General features: G+C 42.7%; 2 protein-coding genes across 8 annotated transcripts in view; both read left to right on the top strand.

The window, feature by feature from the left end:
• The window catches only part of rock1 (Rho-associated, coiled-coil containing protein kinase 1), a 39,830-nt gene extending 30,689 nt beyond the window's left edge, over positions 1 to 9,141 (top strand). Inside the window, exons 26-34 of one of the 2 annotated variants that reach the window (XM_061840439.1) lie at positions 102 to 293; positions 376 to 541; positions 2,307 to 2,377; positions 2,456 to 2,544; positions 2,632 to 2,710; positions 4,313 to 4,571; positions 4,650 to 4,857; positions 6,454 to 6,524; positions 7,897 to 9,141. In XM_061840439.1, coding sequence (XP_061696423.1) covers positions 102 to 293; positions 376 to 541; positions 2,307 to 2,377; positions 2,456 to 2,544; positions 2,632 to 2,710; positions 4,313 to 4,571; positions 4,650 to 4,857; positions 6,454 to 6,505 — 1,116 coding nt within the window. In that variant the 3' untranslated portion in view covers positions 6,506 to 6,524; positions 7,897 to 9,141. The remainder of the gene's footprint in view (positions 1 to 101; positions 294 to 375; positions 542 to 2,306; positions 2,378 to 2,455; positions 2,545 to 2,631; positions 2,711 to 4,312; positions 4,572 to 4,649; positions 4,858 to 6,453; positions 6,525 to 7,896) is intronic. The other variant, XM_061840440.1, reaches the window with a different exon arrangement.
• Positions 9,142 to 10,127: 986 nt separating this feature from the next.
• On the top strand, positions 10,128 to 19,980 carry usp14 (ubiquitin specific peptidase 14 (tRNA-guanine transglycosylase)). 6 transcript variants are annotated; one of them, XM_061839595.1, is made up of 17 exons: positions 10,129 to 10,315; positions 12,470 to 12,615; positions 14,647 to 14,679; positions 14,762 to 14,866; positions 15,398 to 15,501; positions 15,583 to 15,641; positions 15,716 to 15,846; positions 15,918 to 15,998; positions 16,148 to 16,230; positions 16,343 to 16,457; positions 17,101 to 17,166; positions 18,454 to 18,546; positions 18,675 to 18,809; positions 18,882 to 18,951; positions 19,279 to 19,386; positions 19,459 to 19,487; positions 19,577 to 19,980. In XM_061839595.1, the coding sequence occupies exons 1-17, from the start codon at positions 10,192 to 10,194 to the stop codon at positions 19,682 to 19,684; spliced, it is 1,590 nt and encodes a 529-aa protein (XP_061695579.1). In that variant the 5' UTR covers positions 10,129 to 10,191; the 3' UTR covers positions 19,685 to 19,980. The 6 variants fall into 6 exon arrangements, with proteins under 6 accessions (XP_061695583.1, XP_061695579.1, XP_061695582.1 ...); XM_061839598.1 differs by having other exon boundaries at positions 19,317 to 19,386; positions 19,577 to 19,677; XM_061839599.1 differs by having other exon boundaries at positions 10,128 to 10,315; positions 18,891 to 18,951; positions 19,317 to 19,386; positions 19,459 to 19,596.
• The last annotated feature ends 92 nt before the right edge of the window (positions 19,981 to 20,072 follow it).

Genomic DNA, 20,072 nt, shown 5'->3' with positions numbered 1-20,072 from the left:
ATGGGTTGGGGAAAATGCCCAAATTCGGCCCAGTTCTGTGTTTGTGTGCTCGGGCTCATTTTGGGCATTTCTACCTGTTTGCCGGCCTCATAATTCATCAGGCGGTAAACAAGCTGGCAGAAATCATGAACCGCAAGGACATGAAGCTGGACCAGAAGAAGAAGGGCAGCACGGCTGATCTACGCAAGAAGGAAAAGGAGAACCGCAAGCTGCAGCTGGAACTCAACCAGGAAAAGGAGAAGTTCAACCACATGGCCATCAAGTATCAGAAGGAGCTGAGTGAGATGCAGGCGGTGAGTTCATGATTTGTTTGTATTGTTTTTAAGACAGTAACACCGATGATATTGAAGTCCACCATCACTCTCCCCCCTGCAGCAACTGGCCGAGGAATGCACGTATCGTAACGAGCTCCAGATGCAGCTGGACAGCAAGGAGAGCGACATCGAGCAGCTGCGTGAGAAGCTGAACGACCTGCAGCAACGTATGGACAACTCCAGCATCACCAGCCTGCTGACCGACGAGACGGACAGCAACATCGCCGGTAAGTATGCGCGCTGACAAGCCGCCTGGTGTCTACTGCCGCTAACCGTAAACATCGACCAGCTCCTAAACTGTACTAGGTTTTAGACAGTGGTTCATTGAATTTGACTATCACGGTTTTTCCATGACTTGTTAACCCTTCTGTGATGGTATCACATACAAAAAAATCAAAATTAAGTTCATCTTTCGCATTGAGCTGAATTCTCGCCATTTACGGAAATCACTCAAGTTCCACTCTGTGTAAGGTATTTTTTATGTAAAGATATCATTCTTGTATTGAAGACTGGTCTTAGATTGGACAGTAAAAAGTGAGAGTTTCTGTACTTGCTACTTTCCAGCATGTAATTTTTTTTTTTCCAGCAGCGTAATGAGCGTCGACAGATTCCGTGTCAGTTTTCCTTGAAATAATGCCTGTGGTTAAATCCATCTCTCTCATTTCCCCTTCACGTCTAGTCCTCGCTCTTCTCTTTGTAACTTCTCTTGCTTTCCCTCTGTGAGTAACCGAGCGGACGAGCTCCCTCTTTTGCCTGGCCTGTACGTGCTGCAGCTGCTGTTCTGTTGTGGTGCTCTTTCGTTGGTTTCTTTCTTAGTGCTCTTTAAACAAATTGAATCCCGTTGATAAGCGTGCGGAGGAAAAAGTTTCAGACTAGCCAAAAATAAGCGGGATGGTTCCTGTAAGTGATGGTGATTTTTAAATTGAGCTCCAGGGATCATAAAGTTCTTTTTTTTTTCGGTGTTTGTTTTTAAATCAAATGCACTATGTTCTTTAAACACTTAACACTTTTTCTGTTGGCATGCTCAAACAGAAATGCTGCTTGGACTGGAAGCGCTCCCTCACAAAAACACAATACATTGCACATTTAGGCTGGATTTACACTGCACTTTACACTTTATAACGTTGCCTGGCTTCACTTATTATGACTTTATTTCCATGTACGTTTCAATTCGCACATCCCCCGAACATCTTTATCAATTTGCATGTGCAGACACCAAAGTTGACGTGCTAAATAAATATTACAAAATTTAATGTTCATGCATAGGGTGGAGTAGACCTGGGGGACGTTTCACACTATGTCTGCAATTATTTACCATCTTTGACGATGTACAGAGCAGCCCGATCTCGTCAGATCTCGGAAGCTAAGCGGGCTCAATGCAGAGGGGTCGCGTCAGGAAGGGCATCCGGCATAAAACTGCGCCAAACAAATTTGCGTTCATCTAAGATGACATGCTGCAGCGACCCATAACGGGACAAACCGAAAGGAAAAGATGATATACAGAGCATATTTAATTTTCCTTGCCACGATGCACATCTTAATTGTGTCAATTGAGAGCAAGGCACATTTATGATGTTACTTGAACCATTCAATGTAAATCCAGCCATATTCCTATTGGTCTCCTCTTTCTCTTGCGCTTGCGCCGTTTCGGCTGCATGCACCTCCACACAGTTATGTTTTTAAATAACAGCTTGAGTGGTCAAGCCGGTAAAGACAAATTGTGCACTAATGACAATCAAACCAGACACTGTAGTTTTCGTAATGTTACATGCTGTACAGTATTTCGTAACGTGTCTCTTGTCCTCTTGCATGGAGGCTCTCAACTCCTCTGTAGTTGCTTCCTTAAGTGGTGAAAAGCTGGCACTTTATTAACTTTTTTTTTTTTCCCCATTTCTTCCACCCAAATTGAGTTTTGCATGGCCTGCTTCAACATTGCCCGTTAATCCGTATATTTTGGTCTGTAATTTTATCTCATCTCTGCTACTTTTGCAGAATCCAGACTGGAGGGTTGGTTGTCCATTCCGAACCGCACAAATATCAAGCGATACGGATGGAAGAAGCAGGTATTCGTACGCGCCTGGCCTCCGAAGAGACGCTCCCGTCCAGCTCCGTCTCATTTCCCGTCCAATGTTTTGTTACAGTACGTTGTGGTGAGCAGCAAGAAGATTTTGTTTTATAATGACGAGCAAGATAAGGAGCAGTCCAACCCTTCCATGGTACTAGATATCGAGTGAGTCGACTTAAAAGGAACCGTCCAAAACATATGTAGAATGTTTGTAGTCGTCTGGAGTTCTGATGGCTCTACGTCTCCCTCCAGCAAACTGTTTCATGTGAGACCAGTGACACAAGGAGACGTGTACCGAGCAGAGACTGAAGAAATTCCAAGAATATTCCAGGTAGGAAGGGCCCTTGCCGAGAGTCACAATTTTTTTTTTTTTTTTCATAGCGTTATGTCTGACGAGTCTTACTGATTATCTTTTTTTTTTTTTTTTTTTTTTAAGAAAGTGGGAGTTTGCAAAGTAAAAAGTACAAGATTTGAATACAGCCTCACTTTATTAATCCAATTAAAAATGAAAAAAAAAAGAAGCACAATTTAACTTTTTGTGGTGGAGGAGATCTCATACACTCGGTAAAAATGACGGAGCTCACATTAGTCATTTTAAAAATCAAATATTGCCGTTGACCACAAACGTTAATCCCAATGTTGCCCGAACCTGACGATGGTGGACGTTCAGATTCTGTATGGCAGCAAGAGTATTTTTAAGGTATTTTGTATTGTAAAAATGCTTGTTTTTTAATATAAGATGTAGTTTTAATATTTAATGAATGTTATTTCATTAGGTATGTAGTAATTAGGATCCCTCAACGCAGGGGTCGGAACCCTTTTAGGCTGAGAGAGCCATAAACGGCAAATATTTTAAAATGTAATTCCAAAGGAGCCATACAGTATTTTTAAAAATAAATACAAGTATATGCGTGTATTTTATGTAAGATTCACACTTTAAGAGTACAATAAGTCTCTAAATTCATTTAAATTACATTATACTGTTGCTAACCAATGATGACAAAGTACCATTAATGCGACTTCTTTGATGATAGCTTAGTTGTCTCTTTTATACGTAAAATTGAACTTCATGCAGCCTTTGAGACTTCCATCCGTTATTCATGAACGTAGGTTGGTCTTAATTTTTTTTTTTAAATGTGAGAAAGACATTTCATACGCATAGGTGTAACCAAACATTGTCAGTCCACCAATATTCACACGTCGCAGTATGTAGCATGTGACTGGAAGTGTGGTCCACGTTTTCACAGTCAGCCGGTCTGCCGGTTGAATTTTTTTCATTTCTCCCCACTTATGTACGCTCGCCAACAATGCTTGCTGAAAGAGGCGTGTCTTTGTGTAAAAAAAAAAAAATAATAAAATCCGGTGGTGGGCAGCGCATAAGCACGCTGTCATTATAAACCACATTGCGTAAGGACTGTAACATTTGTAATTGAGTGTAGCCCCTTAAGAATGGAAGGAGGCAGTGCCAGGTAAACTTGGAAGAGTGTATGGCTGTCATTGGAGGCTGTGCAGCAGGTTGTTGTTAGAGAAAGTTACGTGTGGTGCCAAAATGCTAAAAAAAAAATAAATAAAGTCAGGCTGACATCTTTTTTGTGGGGGGGCACAGTCACGCGATCGACCAGAACTTCCTCGCGATCAATCAGGATTGATACATTGAGCACCCCTGCTGTATACAATATGTAGTTATGAGGGCTCTGCGAGCCATATGCAACCACCAAAAGACCTAGGTGTGGCTCGCGAGCCATAGGTTTCCGACCCCTGCCTTAGCGTGACTATGGACCGTGGCTTTCAGGTCCTTTATGCAAACGAAACTGTAATCACAATTACTTATTAATTGTTTCATTTTACTGTATTATTTTATTTTTTATAATTTTATTTCATTTTAATGTTATTTTATTCTCATTCCCTTCACGTGACTTTGGGACGCTTTCAGATCCTGTACGCCAACGAGGGCGAGTGCAGGAAGGAGGCCGACATGGAGACGGTCCCGCAGGGGGACAAGAACTGCCTGCCGCACAAAGGCCACGAGTTCATCCCGACCCTGTACCATTTCCCCTCAAACTGCGAGGCATGCTCCAAGCCGCTGTGGCACGTCTTCAAGCCGCCGCCGGCGCTCGAGTGCCGCCGCTGCCACGTCAAGTGCCACAAGGACCACCTGGACAAGAAGGAGGATGTGATTGCTCCTTGCAAAGGTAAAGTTGTTGGGGTCTTCATTCCGCAAACATTTGCTCTGGGAGTCCATAACTGAAGTATTTGGTGGGGATTTGCAGTAAACTACGACGTGACCTCAGCCCGGGACATGCTCCTGCTGGCTCTGACCCAAGATGAACAGAAGAAATGGATTGGCCATCTTGGAAAGAAGATCCCCAAAACGCCCCCGACCACATTTTCAAGAGCCTCGCCACGCTCCATGTCCACTCGGCCCGGACCCAACCAGTCCTTCCGCAAAAACCCTAAAAGCAATACAGCCAAACTGAGGTAATGTCAGAACCGATTTGTTAACATTAATCCTCTGAACTACGGACAGTTTTACCAAATTGTACCAAAATGTCAAGTGACGTAAATGTTACATTGTATTTCCTCATGTAGTGTCCGGGAGAGTTTACATAATATTTACTCAAATACAAAGAACCGTCAGGTTTTTCCAAATTTTATCCTGAATGCGAGTATCTATAAACCCCACTCTAAATGCCATCTTTACAGATACTGTGTCATATTCGTGGTGTGTGCTTCCGAGACACATTGGAAGTGCTAACTGTTGATTTTTGTTTTTTTCATTATATAGATCTAATCACATATTTTATCATTTACTCCCACAAATAAAGCGATCCCCCATTATTTCACTAGGCCACGTTAAGCTATTTTTGCTCTTTCTCTGTAAATATCACGATGAAAAGTCAGCTTTACAGATGCCATGCATGTTGTTTCACAGAAACTAATGCCGGTGTCTGTCATTAGTCAATAAAAACTGATGGGGAAAAAGGAGATTTCTGTTTGAGGGGAGGCAATTATTTCCTGCCTATCCATGACTATCGCATACAGGAAGGGACTCAGGGTGGATCCCTGATGCAATCCCACCTCCACCTTAAGTTCTTCTGGTACACCTATGGAACATCTCACCGCTATTTTGCTGTCCTGTACCATTCTAACATATTTCTCCCCCACACCGGACTTGCGCACGCAGTACCACAGTTCCTCTCTAGGTCTACAAAGACACAATGTAGCTCCCTCTGACCTTTTCTGTACTTTTCCACGAGCGCTTACAAGGCAAAATTGCTTTTTATATCTGTAAGCAGAAGAAGCTTACAAAATGAAATCCGTGAATATCAGTGAAGGGCACACTGTATTACTAGCCCATTTTGGCAGGTTCTAGTAATTTCCACTGTACACAAGTTTATAGATGCCATGGCTACGGTCTCTCCTCATCATATAGTAAAAGCTAATTACCGCCCCCTGGTGGCAGCACTGGTTGTAGTTTTTTTTCCTGATGGACAAAAGGAGACACCTACTTATTGTGGTCTGTTTTTTGCCACGATTTAGAGGAAATATGGTATTCGCTGGCGTGTATGTCACTACCTCCCAACCCACCCAAGCACATTTTTGACTGATGCATTAATATTCTTTGTCATATCTCAAACAATGCGGTTCTTATTCTACAATTTTATAATTCTTGGCTCCCTTAAATGGGTTATGCGGATCTAAGATATATTATTTTGTTAGAATAACTATTATTGTCATTACTATTATTATTATTGTTGGTGTTGTACCAGCAAAAATGATTCATAGCAGCTACAGAAAAAGTGCAGAACAATTTCAAGAGGTACATTTATGATTCTTCGTACAGGGTGTTTAAAGACGGTCTGAAAATTGTAAGCTCTACTGCGCAGCACTCAGTATCGCTAAATCCTTTCAAACCCGCTGCAGAGGATTCGTGTTGCGTTCCGTATATGCGAGGAATGTCTAGTGAGTTGGGTGTGTGTGCAACCGGCACGTCTTTCCCCGCGCGGCGAGTTGTGATGACGTGCCGGAGTCAAGTCACTTGACCTGTTTGCTGTCTTGTCTCCTGTGTTGTAGCCGAATGCACTCCAGCTTCCACGCGACAGACACAACATCCAGCACTTGTTGACAAGAGATGCTTCGCAAAAGTGTGGATAGTTTTTTTTTTTTTTTTGGGTCCTCCCCAAGACTATTTATTCCCATCATCTTTATTATTATAGCAATATTAACTGGGTGTTTCTAACACGAGACAATTGGTGCTCACTTGGTTGGTCGGTTGGTTAACATCTTCAGGTCACGGGGCATTTTTTTTCCTGCTATTGACACCAAGGTTGGACTTACGGTGCAGGACCAAGTGCTCAATTCTGATTTAATGCCTTTATTTTTTTGTTTTTTTTCATGCAGATTTAAGGTGACACATGACTATTTTTACACCAGAACAAATGAAGCAACCCGCATGGGCAAATGTGCTTTGCTTGTGACTAATTCCACAAGTGTAAACACCCAGGCAGGACAATACGGAACTAAAAGATGCAGCACATAAATAATGCAAAGCTAAATTAGTGCGGCACGGTGGATGAGCTGGTAAAGCGTTGGCCTCGCAGTTCTGAGGTCCTGGGTTCAATCCCAGCCCCGCCTGTGTGGAGTTTGCATGTTCTCCCCGTGTTTTTGTGAGTTTTCTCCGGGCACTCTGGTTTCCTCCCACAATCCAAAAACATGCAACATCAATTGAAGACTCTAAATTGCCCCTAGGTGTGATTGTGCGTGCGGCTGTTTGTCTCCATGTGCCCTGCAATTGGCTGGCAACTAGTTCAGGGTGTACCCCGCCACCCTCGTGAGGATAAGCGGTGAAGAGGGTGGATGGATGGATGGATGGATGGATGGAAGCTAAATTACTTGGCCTGGGCTGATCCCTCACTGAATTTAAAAACCCTGATCCTCAGAAGTGGGATCCAGCTATGTCAACAACTAGATCGCGGTACTTCCCCAAATGTAGCATGTTTAATTTTATGTGCTTTCACTGTAGTTTAGCTATACAGTGGGTGTTGGTTTTTGTTTGGGTTGATGCGGGTGTGTTATAAAGACACCATTCGGCGTATTTCAGGAAAATCATGCTAACATTGACTTTGTACAGGCAATCTGGACGGTTATGCTCCACTTGCATTGCCAAATATCCGAACTGGATCTGGTTCTTCTGGATTTGGAAGAAGCTGATCTTAATATATGGGATTATATGAACGACGAATATCTGAATTATGTCACTTGAGTTAAAAAAAAAAAAAAATTACAAAAAAAAAAAAGGCAATTGGGTCAATTGAATCATGCAGGGTAGATCCAACCGTGTGTTGTTTAGCAAGACTAACTGGTGCACACAATATTTTGTTTTCTTTCCCACCTTTTACAGTGAGATAGAAAAGATGTTAAATGGTGTTCCTCTTTTGTGGGTGACTAACCATGCTCAAGGGATTTTTTTTTTTTCCGTCTCTTTTACTGGACACCTGTCTCTGCTCTTTCTTTCAGCTAACCGTCTCAACCGTTGGATTTGTTTTTCTCCTGGACTATTTTGTACTTTCTCCTCCTCGCTCGTCCTCAAACCGCGGACAAAACGTTGACAGTGATATTTCCGAATAAAGCATGATGGACCCGCCCTACCTGGACATCTTCAGCATCACAGCTCTAGCAAGAACACGGCACCGTCGCCCCGAAAGTACGAGGTGACGTGCGGAGACTTCTGACAATTGGGTGGGTCGGGGGGGGGGGAATCAGCTTTAAGGTACTGTCATCCGGGTGTTGCAGATGTGCCGTGAGTGCTTGAATCTCAGGACTGGAAAAATAGAAGAAAAAAAAAAAACACCTGACATGATCCTTAAATGCAACCAAACTTCCGTTTCCATTGGATTTAAAAAAAAAAAAAAAAAAAATGACTGATGCCTTTGTCTAATCCTCTCTGGCCTTTTTTTTTTTTTTTTTTTTTTTTTTTTTTTTTTTTTAATAAATTCTTATTGCTCTCCAAGTCAGTTTATCAGGTTTGGAAACAAGAGTATTGGGACACGAGTATTAGATGTATTGAGTAAGATCATTTAAATCTATGCATTATTTTATTATTATTCTAATTATTTTTATTGCTCCCAAGCCATAAGGAAGCTTCCGTTGTAATGGCGTATAGGAGTCCCTAAAACTTCCATCACTTTTTTTTTGTTTTGTTTTTCTGTTTATTTGGTACATTGTCTCTTGTGATATATATTTTCTTGCTTGTATTTTTTTTTTGTGTGTGTGTAATGTATTGCCTTACATTGATTCCTAGACAAATGGTTCAAAAAGGAAAAACATTTAAGTTAACAAATGTAAAAAAAACTGCACTGTTTGAATTGTAAATTATTTGAAGACTAAAACAGGTGTAGCATTTGGTCCACCTAGTGCCTTAATAATCTTTGGGTATTGATTTAACTGCCATATCTTACACCCCGCCCCCCCCCACACACACAATCCTTTCAAAACCAGACATATTTTTTTAAATACCATACATGTGGTTTTATTCCAACTTAACTTGAGTATGTAGCGGGGTTGGGGAACGTCCACGTATTTGAGTCGGCCCTCAATCACAAATGCTCATAATATATAATAATAAACATGAAGAAACGTCCTCAGAAGTCTTTTACTGAAATGGTTCCCCACCCTTGACATAAAGTGCATATTAGTTTACCTCGTTAGGCATATTGCAATGGAGTTAGTATGTGAAAAATGAAAAAAAAAATAAAAAAATAAGTCCCCCATACTCGACTCAGATCATTGTACAAATTTCGGGCTAGTGTACTTAAACAAGAGTGTCAACAACTAAGTGGCCATGGTCCCGTTAATGCAAACACCCCCATCTGCAATGTAAATAATGAGAGACATGGATTATGGAATTACCTCCAAAATCTTTTTTTGTTTTGTTTTTGTTCTGTTTTTAAAACATTTTTTTTTCCCAATTCAGTTAAAAGAGAAAAAAAAAGCACTGGAACTCTGATATACTCTGGTCTTGGTTAATAAATTGCATGGTTTATTTGCATTAGAGTCCGCACTGATGGATATGTCAATAAACATATCTGTATCATTCACCGGAGACTCACTTTTCATTGATTGGGGGGGGGGGGGCATCCTAAAGTTCTTAAGTGCTGTTTATTTTGGGGGAACAAAGTTGTATTTTCAACGAAAAGCACTGCAATGTCAAAAAGCCAACACGTTTTCAAGATTTATTTTTAAATAAGTGCCGTAGTGGGGAAAGAGATGAGGACCAAGTGGTGTACTTTCAAAATAATGGAAAAAGTTCCATATTTACAAGAAAGTTAATTGTTATATTTTTAAGAGATTGTATTGATGAATGTGAGAAATGTGATGTATTCATGAGGGAAAAGGTATTTTTTTTTTTTTTATCTTCAATGAAAAGGCGTTTTCTGTTTGATTTAGTGGTCTATTTTCTGAGGGGGAAAATAATTTAGAGGTAAAAAGGTGACAATGTTTTCAAATAAAGATTAGGGGTGTGATCGTTATATTTTTAAGAACTTTTTTTCAGAAAAGTAACATTTTTCCATTCTAAAAAAAGGGGGAGGGCGCATTCAGTTGTGGTGTATTTTAGTTGATTCAGACATTTATTTCTTTTTCGTAAATATATATATATATATATATATATATATATATATATATTTTAGGCATCGTGCGAAAATGTAGTTATCAAATATTCTTGTGAAAGTGAAGCACCCGGGGCGGCCATGGCGAGTCGATGCCAGAGCGCATCGATAAGTTCCCAGCGTGTTGCAGCGTCATTCTATTTGAATGAAGTTCTCACAGTCCTCAACTAGCGGCCAAGTCAACTCATTCGCGCCGCGGCCGACTGAAAACGGGACGAAAAGCCACTGCGCGGGACCCAGCAGCTTGCCAATTATGCCGGTCTTTTCAGGTACGCGGGCGTTCTTGACGGAGACTTTGGAATTTAAAACAAACAAGCAAAAAAAAAAAACAAAACAACACGAAACAAGCCCTCGTGTTTTAGCGCACTAACGTAATTAAGCGTGTTAGCCCGGCTAGCTTGATGTGCTTTTAGCCTGCTAACGGCTACATACTGTCTTCTACGCGTTTGAGGGCTGTAATGTTACACTAATACTCGAAACACAAAACTGCAAATCATACGTGTATTGAACAACAAATGACTCTCTAATATTTGATATTAAATGTGTGAATAGCCGGCTACCTATGGTAACTGGCATTGACACTAGACTGCTAGCTGCTAGTTAAGCTAAGCAGTTGGCACTGACCATTTTTTACAGCACTTATTTGTCCAACGCAACGGTTTTTGTTAATATGATATTTTCTAAGATCTTAAATGACATCCAGTAAAATGTCAATGACTGAGGCTGGTTAGTACGCAAGTGCGAGGAGCAATGCTAACTATATTAGGCGATCCCAAAGTTGGCACACTGAACTCATAATTTTGGGTTTAGACGCCTACAATTACAGCGTTCATGAATAAATTGCTTTATACAATCAATTGTTGGTTTATGTGTCAAAACAACCAGCACGAATACTACTACATGTCAACTAGCGTAGCATGTCAACAGCTAACCCCTCCACTATAATCTTCCACTCTCAGGGACTGTCGCTATATTTTTTTCTTGCTGTGTCATACATTTGGGGGGGTGGGGGGGGAGCACTCTGGTGGGCTTCACCATTCACTGGAGACTCACTTATGTACTGTTTAATAAATTACAGTGATTAATGAAATAGCCTCTCAGGCACTTAAGGGTTGTTTTATTTCTGAAAATCTGGTATCTGTGTAAGTATTGCATTCAAGGTGGCTTTTCATTATGTTTTTGGTAGAAACAAAGGTTTGGTTTGCAGGGGAAAAAAGACAATCTCCAATTAAGAGGTTTGTAATTCAATGTAAAAGTCTGTGACAAATTCCTTAAAACCGGCATGATCTTGTTGTGTTGAGACCATGCATCTAGTAAGTACACAATTAAGAAACCAAGCCAACTATATTGAACAGTAAAATTATTTAACACAAGCAGTCTTCACATGAAGCTCACCAACAGTATAGCTCAAATATTCATGATCACTTTTGTCAATTCTGCAATATGTGTGAAACGATTCGAGGGACCACAGTCTTATAATATTTCAATATTTAGTAAAAAGAAAGTGAGTTTCTTTCGGCTTATCCCGTTGGAGGTCGCCACAGCGTGACCTTCCAGATGAATGCTCATATTTTTTGGCACAGTTTTTACGCCGGATGCTCTTCCTGACGCGCAACCCCTGTAATAATATCTATTGAATGTAAAAAATCCTGGAGATGAACATCTGAGCATTAGCATTACACTCTTGCTCATAAGAAAACAAGTGTGCTACCGCTTTAAACAAACCCTCTTTAAACTTAATTTTTGGCATTTACACACAATAAAGTTGGGCAATGGAGACTAGACCAGGTATGAGTTGGACTTTTTGCACTTGTAGTGAATTAAAAGGTGGCCTATTTTCTTCTAGTACAGCCGGCATAATGTAATGGGTGCAGTCATGTCGTATTTGAGTTTACAAAAAATACCGATTGCATCAAAAAACAAGATTTTATTGCAGTAGTCTGACAAAGACCGTGATAAAGCAAATTTGTCTTGCGGTCTGATCCGCCCATTTTATGCCATCTCTACCATTATGCGGAATTTTTCATGTTTTATTTTTATTTTTAACTTGATTGCCTGTCAAATATTTACAGTACTACATCATAAGGCACAGACAAAATATGTATTTATCTTTCGGCTTGTCCCGTTAGGGGTCGCCACAGCGTGCCATCTCAGATGAATGCTCATATTTGTTTGACACAGTTTTTAACTACTATCCAAAAATAAACTCGCTTTTGAATTCAAATTTATGCATGACGACGATGCGGAGTAAACGTCTTTTGTTGATCGGATCGACTAATTACGACATCAAAGTCGATCAGCAAAAAATGCCAATTATCAGATGATCCGATCAATCAAATTGACATGAAGTTTAATACTCAATTTGTGCTTCATCATTACTTACGTCCCACCCCCTCCCTTCCCCCCACATTTTTATCCCACAGTCAATGTGAAATGGGGCAAAGAGAAGTTTGATGCTGTGGAGCTGAACACCGAAGAGCCTCCCATGGTGTTCAAGGCTCAACTCTTTGCCTTGACGGGAGTGCAGCCCGACAGACAGAAGGTGATGGTGAAGGGCGGCACCCTCAAGGTAAATGCGCACGGATGTTTGCTTACAACTCTTTGTTTATAAAGTAATTATTACTACCCATATTTATTACTTATTTCAGATCAGAATTGTGTCGCTTGAATTATTGTGTGTAAATCCGGCCTTACTGCTTTGTGTATGCGTCTTGCGTGTGTATTCTTCTAATTGTAATAACACTTGCTGAGGCTTCTCTGTCTTTTTAAATGAGTCACATGAAAAGGAATAATGTGCAGTATGAAGTCGTTGAAATACAAAAGTTTTTGTGCGACTTGATACGCACGTTTAATCGGTGTGCGTCAAAATTCAAAATGCAATGCCTTGCCAATTCACGGTTCACCGTTCGCGGCCCCGCATATTCGGAGATTTGGGTTTCAAAGTTGTTTTTTTTCCCTTTTTTTCAAAATTTTAATTTACTGTATTTCCACGATCGTGAAGGTCTTAAATTCTCTTCGAAATAGACGAGGTGCCGCATTGGACCTGGCACCTTTTGTGCACAGCGAGTTCCAAAATTTGCAAATGTTGTGTGACTTGTCCAACAATGTACAGCAGGTGTGTCAAACTCATTTTTCTCACTAGCCATGTTGTTGTTCCGGTTTCCGTCAGTGGGCCGTTATAAATGTGGAACAAAAATATTTAATCATGTCATCATATTTACATCATCAATTTATGAACTAGTTTTGGAATCAGAAAGCAAGGGTAATGTTTTTCAACTATTCATGTTTGGTAACACAAAAATGCTTGTAATATGTCAACATTCTCATTTATGATATATGACAATTTGAAATTTTGATACAGATTTTTACAAGAATCATGGAAATTGACACTTGAGATTTGGCTTTGCGGGCCACATAAAATCATGTGGCGGGCCAGATCTGGGCCCCGGGGCTTGAGTTTGACACCTGTGATGTACAGGTACACTTAAACACTGGTTACACTGTCAGCCTGCATATCAGCAAGTGTTTTATCATATGTGTGTAAGCTACCACATGATGGCGCTCGCGAGGCTTTGAGGAACCGTTGCGGTTCACATCTGTAAGAAGAAGAAGAAGAAGCTTACCTTGCCGCAAAGCATGCTGGGCGCATGTCAAGACTGTTTAGTTTGTTTTGTGTCAATTATTTTGTGAGTAATTTGTTTTATTATTTGCTAGTTATGCTATTCTTTTTGCTTTGGTGTGATCGTTTTAGTTTCGATGTGACATCGTGAATGTGTAGAACAGTCACTGTGATCTGAGTGATGCGTATGCGCCCGAGCGCCATCGCACTCGCAAATCACCACAGTCAAGCATGAAAAATCACGCATATAAAATTTGTTACAAGTAGAAATACAGAGATATTGAAAGACGTTGCTTATTTTGTGTAGTCTTGACCAATGGGCCCTCTAAGCTGCGCACTTGTCGCGCATTCTCGGCGCACATGAAAACCGATCCAGCGCAGTGAATCACACCCTGACGTCTGTTTTTATTTTTTTTAACAAGGGGAAACACGGTACCTAATAACGAGCTGCTGCTCATCCTACTCCTACTTCGTAGTTTACCTGACACTGCCCCCCTCCGCTCTTAAAGGGGTACACTCATCATCACAAACAGAAGACAAACCAGTAAGTTTATATCTGCGGATATGACTGACCACACCCGTGCATTTTTCAAGTGTGAGTGACTAGTAGAAAATCATCAGTCTTGCCCACACGGGCAGTGAGCGAGGCAACATAAGCTTCTTCTGCTTATAGATGTGAAACGCAATTGTCATGCGACATCATATGGTAGCTTACATACACGCTTAAACACATACTGGCATACATGCTGACAGCGTAAGCAGCGTGTATTAATACTGCATCCATTATTTGCGCATTTATCGTTATTCACGGGGGATGTAAATAACGGAACGCCCCGCAAATATGGAGGGACCCACCGTATACTACCTTGGGCTTCGGTACGAAATCCACTTATACAGAAGTCTATGATTAATATATTGTGGCTGTGTGTCCTCAACCTCACGTTGTGTTAATTATTAATCCACGTCTCACGTACGTTCCAGGACGACGAGTGGGGGAATCTAAAACTGAAAAATGTGAGTATCCGAGCCCTGGCGGTGAGTTGCGGAGCGCCGAGCGAGAGACGGCGACGCATTTAAATGTAATTTGTTTGTCCAGGGAATGACACTGTTGATGATGGGATCAGCGGAGGCTCTGCCCGAGGAGCCGGCTGTCCGGCCCATGTTTGTAGAAGACATGACTGATGAGCAGCTGGCCTCAGCAGTGAGTAAAGAGCGGGGTGGGCAAATTACGGCCCGCCGAGCTTTTACAGTAGCTACAATTCTCTCTACTTGTTGCATTAGTTTACCGGTACGAGGGGGAAATGACATTGTGAAGAAAATAAGTATTTGAACACCATGCTATATTGCAAGTTATCGCACTTGCAAATCATGGAGGGGTCCGAAATTTTCATCGTGGGTGCGTGTCCACTGTGAGATAGATAATCTAAAAAGAAAAATCCAGAAATCATATTGTATGATTTTTTTTTTTTTTTTTTTTTTTTTTTCTCCAACGATTTATTTGTGTGGTACAGCTGCAAATAAGTATTTGAACACCCGTCTATCAGCTAGCTTTAAAAGTCCACCTCCACCTACTGGACTAAGCGAAAGCCAAGTCATCATGATAGAAAATGTTTGTATAACAAACAATATGTAATTAAACGATAACACCAACGCAGTTGTGTATCAGTACTCGTTGTATATTGTGGTCATGATTATGTGAAGGCATTTTACCGAGCGCGCGCTCGATGTTCAGATGGACGTTCCGTGCGGCCTCAACAACCTGGGCAACACCTGCTACATGAACGCCACCGTGCAGTGTCTGCGCTCCGTGCCCGAGCTCAAAACGGCGCTCAGAAAGTCAGTCGGCGCCGCTCACGAGTCGCCCTCCGCCCGCCCGTGGCCGTGATTTCAGTCGACGACGCGTGTCTCCCTCTGCAGGTATTCGGGCGCGCTGCGATCTTCGGGGCCCAACGCGTCATCGCAGTACATCACGGCAGGTACGAGGGGAGGTTTTTCCAACAGAGCTTAACCTTGGTTACAGCTAAATTTGCACCCGGGTTTGGGTCCTCAGCCCTGCGTGACTTGTACGAGACCATGGACAAGACCTCGTCCAGCTTGCCCCCCATCATCCTGCTGCAGTTCCTCCACATGGCCTTCCCGCAGTTCGCCGAAAAGGGGGATCAGGGCCAGTACCTCCAGCAGGTTTGGAGACCGCCGAGCCGAACGGCGACTCAATGCAACTTCAATTGATTTGGCGCCGTGTTCTGTTCAAGGACGCTAACGAATGCTGGCTGCAAATGATGAGAGTTCTTCAGCAGAAGCTGGAGCCGCTGGAACCGGAGACTCCCATGGAGGTGAGTAAGGAAGGAAGGAAGGATTGTTTGGTTTTTGGTTTTGACAGTAGGGAGGAGCAAATAAATGTCAGCCGTCTGTATATTTGAAATTAAAGCATACCAAAAACATACCTGAAGCGTGTCGTGAAAAACGATCCGTTTTGTCTTAGACCGACACCGACGGCGGAGCTGCTCCCGCATCCCCAAAGAAGAACTTCATTGACCAGTATTTTGGCGTCGAGTTCGAAACTACGTATCCTTTCTCACCTCGTCGGGAGTATTTTAACTTTTGAGCTAACAAAATCTGCCAGTGTGAATATTATTATTATTTATTTATTGGGGGGGGGTCCTTAAGTCTTGTCCAGCATGAAATGCACAGAGTCCGAGGACGAGGAGCCGGTCAAAGGCAAAGAAAGTCAGCTCCAGCTCAGCTGCTTCATCAATCAGGAGGTCAAGTACTTGGCCACGGGACTCAGGCTGGTATGTACGTGACGTAACCCGAACGCATCGTCCTCAGTGTCGCACCTGAGTGGAATATGGCAAATATAGTCAAAATATTTTTTTAAATCCATCGTTGGACTGATTATTCCATTGTTAATCCTTTGAATAAAAATACCCAAAGAAAATAGGTGCACAGGATTGAGGTATTTGGGGTCACCACTGGCGCATACGATACTGTAGTATCTGTGACTTTTGAACGTGTGCGCCTTTTAGAGCGCTTAGGTGAGCGTCGCGTGAGAATTTAGCATAGATTTTGGTTCTATTGAAATCATGCAATTAAAGACAACCCCCCCCCCCCCAAAAAAAAAATATATATAAATTTGTTTCTAAATAACATGAAATGTGTATTAAGATATGTGCTACTTCTCTTCAGTTTAGATTTTTCCACATGACGAAGATTTTCCTGCTGGAAAACGTTGGAGGTTTAGGCCAAATTGCAACATTTGCGGGCAAATATGTAAAATCAGTCGCACGCGTTCCTGAGATTTTTGACCTTGGAATGTTTTTGATCGCTCAAGAAACTGATTGAATGACTGGGGTTTTTTTTTTTTTTTGGGGGGGGGGGGGGGGGGGGGTTTGGGTGCTTTTCCAAAGTAACAATTGTTTATCCTGTTGTCTGCAGAGACTTCAGGAAGAAATCACCAAAATGTCAACAAGTTTGGATAGAAACGCTCTCTACATCAAATCTGTAAGTAAGCAACGTTGGTCGCAACTCCATTGCAGTCGCAAAATGGCCTCCATTCATCCTCATGAACATAATTTCTTCTTCCATTCATTATTCCGCCTCCTTTTTTGTTGTCATTTTCATTTCACCCCCTCCCCACCTCGTTATCAACATTTGTGACGCTTCCTTCTCCAGTTCATCTTTTTTGTTGTTCATCCTGCTATTTTTAATAGTCCATTCTGTGATTGTAGTCCATGTTTTGACACATGTAGGAGACCAATAGATGATATTTTTTCCCCCTTATTAGTCTAAGTTATTTATATCAATTAAAAAGACAAACTTGAATGACGTGGCCTTGTATCAGCGTAACCTGAACGTGTGGCTGAAACTGACGTTTTGCATCTACAAGACCACCGGTGACGTAAATACTTTTCCCCCAACAAAACAAAGATCTGAAATGAATTACCGTAATTTCCGGCCTCTAAGCCGCAACTTTTTTTCACACACTTTCAATCCTGCGGTTTACGCGGTGATTCAGCTAATTTGTGCATTTTTTAAAAAAACAGCTGAAAAAGGCACTCGAGCGGGAAAAGGTAAGAGTGAGACCGGTGGAATATATGTGCCGAGGAAGTGACCTTTACCGGTCTAACGTGGTACTGCCGTGTCGCAGTCATTTTTTACCGGTATGTTTCATTTTAACCGGCCCCGTTAGCGCGAACATTAGCGCAACACTAGCGTTAGCGTTATACTCTGTGTACCATCTTGCTTTGTAAATATCTCGTGTGTCAATGTGGGCACTTGTGGCTTTTACACAGCTGCGGCGTATCTATGTACCAAATGGTATTTCCTTTACAAGCTTGTAACCATGTACGCTCTGTAGGCCGGGAATTATGGTTCTAATTCTTGGACAGGGTTGGTTTTGCGGCGACATAGTGGATCAGCTGGAAAGCGTTGGCCTCACAGTTCAGAGGTCCCACATTTGATCCCGGACTCGCCTGTGTGGGTTTTCTCCGGGTGGGCACTCCGGTTTCCTCCCACATCCCAAAAACATGCAACATTAATTGGGCACTCTAAATTGCCCATAGGTGTGATTGTGAGTGCGGCTGTTTGTCTGGATGTGCCTTGCGATTGACTGGCGATTGCCTCCTGCTCGTTGACAGCTGGGATGGGCTCCAGCACTCCCGCGACCCTCATGAGGATAAGCGGCTAAGAAAATGGATGGATGTTAGTATTATTTTTTTTTTTTTTCCTTAGTAGTATTTTCTACCAATTTAAAAGGAACCACTTCGTGTGTCTCGCTCCCGTCCACAGTCGAAGCTGAGTCGCCTCCCAGCCTACCTGACGGTGCAGATGGTTCGCTTCTATTATAAGGAGAAAGAGTCTGTGAATGCCAAAGTGCTGAAGGTGGGTAAGGGGTCTGGGGGGGGGGGGGGGGGGTCTGGGGGTCTCGGACCGACCACCGGCCAGAACTGTGATTTTTAACCGTGCCATCATTTATTTTTAACGACGCCGGGTGCCCGGTTTGCGTTCAGGACGTCAAGTTCCCCCTGATGCTGGACGTGTACGAGCTGTGCACGGCCGAGCTGCAGGAGAGGATGCTGGCCACCAGGTCAAAGTTCAAGGAGGTGGACGACAAGAAGCTGGAGAAGCAGCAGCAGCAGCAGAAGGTGACGTCGCGGCAACCTCACTTTACAGCTCTACGTTTGTGCAAAATGATGATTTCATGTGACGTTTTGTAGCCCAAACAGGTGACAAAGAAGGAGGACTCGGCCAAGGAAGCGAAATACGATCCTTTTTCCTTCCCTGATGGTGAGTTGCGACATCGCTGACGACGAGGCTTTCAAAAGAATTTAGTACAGTGGTGTGATGTAATCATTTATAGTGAAAAATGATTTCGCATACATGAATTGGACATTCTAAATTGCCCCTAGGTGTGATTGTGAGTGCGACTGTTTTGTTTCCATGTGCCCTGCCGTTGGCTGGCAAACCAGTTCAGGGCGTACCCCGCTTGCTTCCTGCATGTCGACAGCTGGGATAGGCTCCAGCGATCCCCGCGACCCTCGTGAGGATAAGCGGCTAAGAAAATGGATGGCCGATCAGTTAGTTTAAAAAAAAAAAAAAAAATGTTTGGTGCAGACGTGGGCTCCAACAACAGCGGCTACTACGACCTGCAGGCGGTGCTGACGCACCAAGGCCGCTCCAGCTCGTCGGGTCACTACGTGGGCTGGGTCAAGAGGAAAGAAGGTAGCGTCGTCGTCGTCGTGGCGCGTTCACGCGCCTGTCGAACTTTGGCAAAGTTCGATGTTTCTTCGGCAGATGAGTGGGTGAAGTTCGACGACGACAAGGTGAGCGTGGTGTCGCCCGAGGACATCCTGCGGCTGTCGGGCGGCGGCGACTGGCACATCGCGTACGTTCTACTCTACGGCCCCCGTAGGTTGGAGGTGCTCGAAGAAAAGGAGGAACAGTAGCCCCCCGCCCTACCCCGTGTGGAATGGAGGACGCCTTCTCCCGAATTTGCCATTTACCCCCCCCCCCACCCTGAAAAAATGAAAAACACACTGTCTGCATAAGCTGTGCAATAAAACAGGTGTCGTTACTTATTGGATCACCTCCAAATTCTTTTTTTTTTTTTTTGCCCCCCCTTGTCAGGTGTTTAAATTTCAAACCGTTGTGATCTTAAAAGAAAGCGAAATATGGACTGGATCTGATTACGAGGCTGCTATGTCTTTTTTTTAATTTTCATTTAAAAGGTGCTTTTAAGCGACTGTTTTCACTTGCTTGGCTCACTTTCATCTTGTGTTCCACAGCAGGGGTGGGCAACCTTCACCCCCCCCCCCCCCCAAAAAAAAAAAAGTTGCCTACCGCCGCTCGAGAACACGCCTGCCAAATGATCACGCTAACCTCTAAAAGTCAAAACTGGTTCAGCTGTG

Source organism: Syngnathoides biaculeatus, chromosome 13 (assembly GCF_019802595.1).
Source record: "Syngnathoides biaculeatus isolate LvHL_M chromosome 13, ASM1980259v1, whole genome shotgun sequence".
Taxonomy (NCBI): domain Eukaryota; kingdom Metazoa; phylum Chordata; class Actinopteri; order Syngnathiformes; family Syngnathidae; genus Syngnathoides; species Syngnathoides biaculeatus.
This window is presented reverse-complemented; position numbering and strand designations above follow the sequence as displayed.